General features: G+C 31.0%; 1 protein-coding gene across 1 annotated transcript; it reads right to left on the reverse strand.

Moving 5' to 3' along the window:
- Positions 1 to 423: 423 nt before the first annotated feature.
- Positions 424 to 4229, reverse strand: LOC145131965 (sucrose nonfermenting 4-like protein). The gene is made up of 13 exons (XM_079066630.1): positions 3857 to 4229; positions 3636 to 3723; positions 3267 to 3452; positions 2983 to 3117; positions 2821 to 2880; positions 2633 to 2722; positions 2437 to 2541; positions 2197 to 2338; positions 1845 to 2012; positions 1686 to 1749; positions 1520 to 1589; positions 948 to 1044; positions 424 to 763 (listed from the first exon to the last, which is right to left on the reverse strand). Exons 1-13 carry the CDS (start codon positions 3922 to 3924, stop codon positions 663 to 665), a joined length of 1374 nt encoding a protein of 457 aa, XP_078922756.1. The 5' UTR covers positions 3925 to 4229; the 3' UTR covers positions 424 to 662.
- Positions 4230 to 5283: the final 1054 nt, after the last annotated feature.

The following is a 5283-nucleotide window of genomic DNA, read 5'->3' on the forward strand; positions in this document are numbered from 1 at the left end:
TCTTCCTTTCTTATTTTAAAGTTTTACATTAAAAAATATTTATTGTTTACACTTTAATGTTTAATTTTTTTTTTAAATCAACCCGTGTATTACACGGGTCTCTGTAAAGCCAAAGTAAAAGAAATAGACCTTTGATAAACCTAACTCACACTTCACTAGTGAATAGTAGAAAGACAACGAGATAATTTTGTCATAACATGCTCGATACTATTTTTCCTCTTTTGTTTCTAATCATCGACTTAAAAACTAACATGGGTCCAAATGATGCAATCTGTTATAACATGTTTAGTACTATTTGTCCTCTTTTGTTGTGCTTTATATTTAACTAGTGAAATAGGTAAAATAAAAAATATTACCTAAAAAAATTGGTGAAATGGGGAAAGGTAAAAAATTTAGTTAAATACACATTTCATCAAACGACTATGATAAATAGATATTTCAATATTTCATTAAGCATGATACAAGAAGCTTGTGGCATGTTTGGTTCATGGATTTCAAGAAGGGGAAGGGAGAAATCAATCTCAACCGTTGATTGAACTAAATACAAACTACATTTGCAGTAATGGGATTAATTTTATACTGCATTTGCATCACCCCATACTTTCTTACATACCAAATTTACTATTCAAACCACGTCACAATTCACAAATGAGAATATTTATTTATGAAAAATCTCTAAAAATGAGATTAAATATGTCTCTCAATGTAATCAAACCCAACACACACCGATTGCTAGCTTCAACAACCACCACACGACGCATCCCTATCATAATCACACAAAACTTTTATTAAATGATTGCAACAAAAAAGTTATTGTCAACACTCACTCAACAACCTTTTTAGTGTTTTATTTTATGAGGGCATTCACATCTCACTGAAATTCAGTCATAGTCCCAGTTGAATGCATGTCAAATACAGTACAATCTGTTATGTCATGTCATACATACCTGGATCTGAAAGAAGATTCATGACCTTAAATAAGGAATCAGAGCGCGTGCATATGCCATACCTAGCACGAGCGTTCTTGTCTACAAGTTGTAGTGCCTAAATCACGTAATTCATGACAAAAATGCATTTAAACTTTTGCACAATAGTTGACTTTCTTAATATTGGAAAATGGTCAAATACGTGAGGATCAACAATATCATTTTTGCATCATGTGAAAATGTTTTTTACGATAGTATAATTCTATCTATGCATGTTCAAATTTTTTAGTTCATAAGTTATATTTACATCCCAAAAGTTTATGTGATAACATATTTGATCTAAATTTTTTTATTATAGCATCTTACTTTCATTTCTTTATTATCAAAATATTGTCCTTTCGATTTTGTTTATTATTAAGGCATTGTACTTCGAAAAATCTAACCAATTATAGCAATGGTTAACCAATAATCCCTTTTTTTTTTTTTTACTTTTTGGTAATGTGGATGCTAAATCACAATTAACCCAATTATAATATCGGAAAAAAAATTATTACTCAATTTTTTTTTTATGAAAAAGGAAAACAAAGGCTTACTTGAGATATTGTTGTCTGATCAAGCTGAACATGAACATATGCATTACCCTTTGCTAACGAAATAACATCACTAATGAAACAGGAAAAATTCTAATCAGTACCCTTTTTGGTAATAAAAAAATTTAAATAATAAACCATTAAAAATTCTAAGAGAACAAGAAACTACCTCCTGGAAAAAACATCAATAAGAGTCCCCTTATCATCAACAATAGGCACTGAACTTATACGTTCTGGAAAAAATCACAATTCACAAGTAAGATTTTCAAACATAGATACAGGGGCATAGTTGGTATTAAAAAAAAAAGATAATATAGTTGATACTCACCATCTATTAACAGTCTATAAGCATCACTAAGAAGATAATTAGGAGGAAATGTTCTTAATTCCCTTACACCCCCAATTTCTCTAATCCAAGTGCCAATTGGAAGACCACCAATCGAATGTTGTAGAAGAGGTAAATAATTTATACGATGTTCAAAATGTCTGCATATATCTACATTTTCAAAAATGAAAATACCTTTAGACCATAATCAACAAATCTTGCAAGAAATAGCAATCTACTTTCATTTATTTCTTTACTATAGCATCCTACTTTTATCTGTTATTTACAAATATATCAAAGTATGTTGCTATTTCTTGCATTAAACCATTGTGGAAAATTGAAGAAAGAAACATACGTTCCAAGAGTCCACTAAGGCATGCAACATGAAGCAATTGTGGACAAGTTGAACCTTGTTGCACATATACAACAGGAATTGCAGATATGTGATTTTGCAAGATTCTAATTGCAACATCACTCAGGGAATCATCAGGATCAACCTGTGTGTTTTCATATAAATATATTAGTGAATAAATTATGAAAATCAGTGATATATGAAAATAACAATGAATGAGTTATGGTTATGAATTATCATTACTTGGATCAATGGTCTTCTTTGAAGTTGAAGCTTCCCTTCTTTCCATGCAGATATTGTAGAAAATTGATGGACATTATTTGTCCCCATTGCACGATTTCTCTGAAGCTGCAAGATTATTAATAAATTTTAACACTTTATTTAATTCCTAGATGTTCTTTTTTCTCCTTAAAAGTATAATTAGTAAGTTGTTTTATACCTCAATTAGGACCATAATGAAATCGGATGGGGTTAGCATCCCTGAAATCTGTAAATTGGATGCATCCCAAAGTGGGGCAATAACAAATCCCTGAAATGTAAGAAAAGATTTAGAATTATACACAAACAATCAAAGAAATTAGGATCATATAAATCAAGAAACCATAATAATTTTGGAAAATTTTCTACCTCTTCATGCATAACAAGAAATGCTTCTTCCACAGTCATATTATCATCCAATGCGAAAACCTAATGTCCAAAAGAATAACAATGATAACACATAATTACTTATTAAAAATGAGTTTGTTATGAAAAAAAAAATTATATATAAAAAAGGGAATCAATTCGAACCTTTCCTGAATCGGGAATTAACTCGTATGCTTTGTAAGATGAAAAATGTTTAAATAATCGACGACATGTAGTCTCAATATCATCATTGGTTAATTCAACTTCCACTTCTTTAGGAACACTTCCTGATGTTGAAGCCTAAAGTACATTTTTTTTTTTTAAAAAAAATGTTAAAGAAAAATGACTGCAGATTTGTAGAAAGTTAGGTCCTGACTTTCTTTATTAAGTTAAAGAAAGTCTAGAACTCGTTATAAAAACTAGAAGAAAATAATTTCATAAATACTTACAACATCAGCATGATTTCTATCATCATAACCATCAATATCCATGACTGGTAGACCATCATCAAAAAGTAATGTTTGAGGCATTAGCTGCGGTTGTTCCACAAGAACGACATTGTTAACACCATACTCATCTTCAGAAATTGGTTGTCGTTCATCGATCCTCCATACACCATCAACCAAGAATTTGAACTTCATCCGATATTTGGCGCCCAGAAAAACAAAAAACCAACAAAAATCAAAATCTTTTACCAAATTAACTTGTGGTAGTACATTAGTACTTGAATCATCCATCACAATCACATTAAATATCATCATTGAAACATCAAACCTTGATTTGATTGACAAATACGATGGAGGAAAGAAATTAATTACCTTGTGTAAACCAGGTGGTAGATCGCAAATCGTCATAAAAGTCGTGGATGAACCCTCGACAGTGACCATCTGTTGATACTTGATCCACCTTCACATATAACCACCAGTTGCATTATAAGTTTAGTGTGTGTACTGTGTGTTCCACAAAATTAAAGTCAATCAAAACTAAAATCAATCAATTACGAAAAACCCAAGTGCAAGAAGTGAAATTGATAACATACGCAGTGAAATCACCACATAGAAAGACTTGATTGCCTCCGTGAGACCACACGAAGTGTGTATGAACCATCTTTGTTGAAAAATCAGTTCGCCCTAAAACAGTGTGCAACTATAGGAAATCGAAAAGTGGAAAAGGATCAAAAAATTAGGGAAAAGGGTAGAATTCAAACAAAAATCAAATCTTTATGTGGATCCTGCCGGCGTAACTTATGCATATACAGTATACACATATCAAATGAAATCTGTGCATAATTAGGAAACAGAATTTTGAGGAGCTTAGCCCAATTAGGAAACAGAATCTCCTCGATTTCTCAGAGCTGTAAAACAGCGGAGAAACAAAATATATATATTTATATTTGTGTCATGTTCCTTCTTCCTTTGTTTTTCTCCAATCAATAGTGAAAAATAATAGTAGTAAAAGAAAAGAAACCGTATCTTTTAAACATTTTATTTTATTTTATTTTAAATAAATGTTGAAATTTTTTATTATACAAATCTAATTAAATGAGAAAGTCGATAACATGTAATAATTGATATACTGGTAGCTAGTGATTTATTTGGTAAGTGGTTTATGTAAGATAATTACTTCCGAAACTCATATCTAAACACTCCAAAAGGGTAGGGTATCGTTTATTATGGAGAAGAAAAATGATTTTATAGGGGTATATATATTCAGTTGTTTTGTTATATTTTGTATATATAACACTAAACTCACATGAGTCGTCCAAAACGTACTATTTTGAACAAGTATTGCAGGTTAATATTTTTATTTGTACACTAGTTAGGTTAAGTTTTTTCATACATAATTATCATTAAGTCATGTCCCAGTCATCTTTTCCGATGATCACCATCCACAGTTCCACACCCACCATCACCACCATCGTCCACCTCACACCAACACCATCCATCTCCAACAACAAACATTACCTTCTATCACCACCATTTGCCACCACAACCATCCATCTTCATCATTCACCTTCACAAAAAAAATTAAACTGAAATCATTGAATGAATGTGTAAATATATATATATATATATATATATATATATATATATAGAGAGAGAGAGAGAGAGAGAGAGAAAGAGAGAGAGAGATGAGTTTGGAGCGACAACAGGAGTAAGGGGAGGGCGGGGTGTTTTCACCGAATGAGGAGATTGTGTTGAATATCATATCAGATAGACACATCAGGAAACTGACAAATAGTATTGAGAATTATATGTTAGTTAGTTGCAAAAAATAAATCCAGTTATTATCATAGTTACAAAGTTTCGTCCAGAAACCAGATCGATCTTTCACGATAATAAGAAAGGAATAAGGAAAATATCCTGTTATCGGACGAATTAAAATAACAAAATAGTAAATTGAAACCAACCTAGAGTTATTGATCTTCGATAAGTAAAAAACTGTATGGAAGAAGCTTTTTTCTTT

This window comes from Lactuca virosa, chromosome 1 (genome assembly GCF_052849685.1).
Source record: "Lactuca virosa cultivar CGN04683 chromosome 1, Lactuca_virosa_CGN04683_v6, whole genome shotgun sequence".
Lineage (NCBI taxonomy): Eukaryota > Viridiplantae > Streptophyta > Magnoliopsida > Asterales > Asteraceae > Lactuca > Lactuca virosa.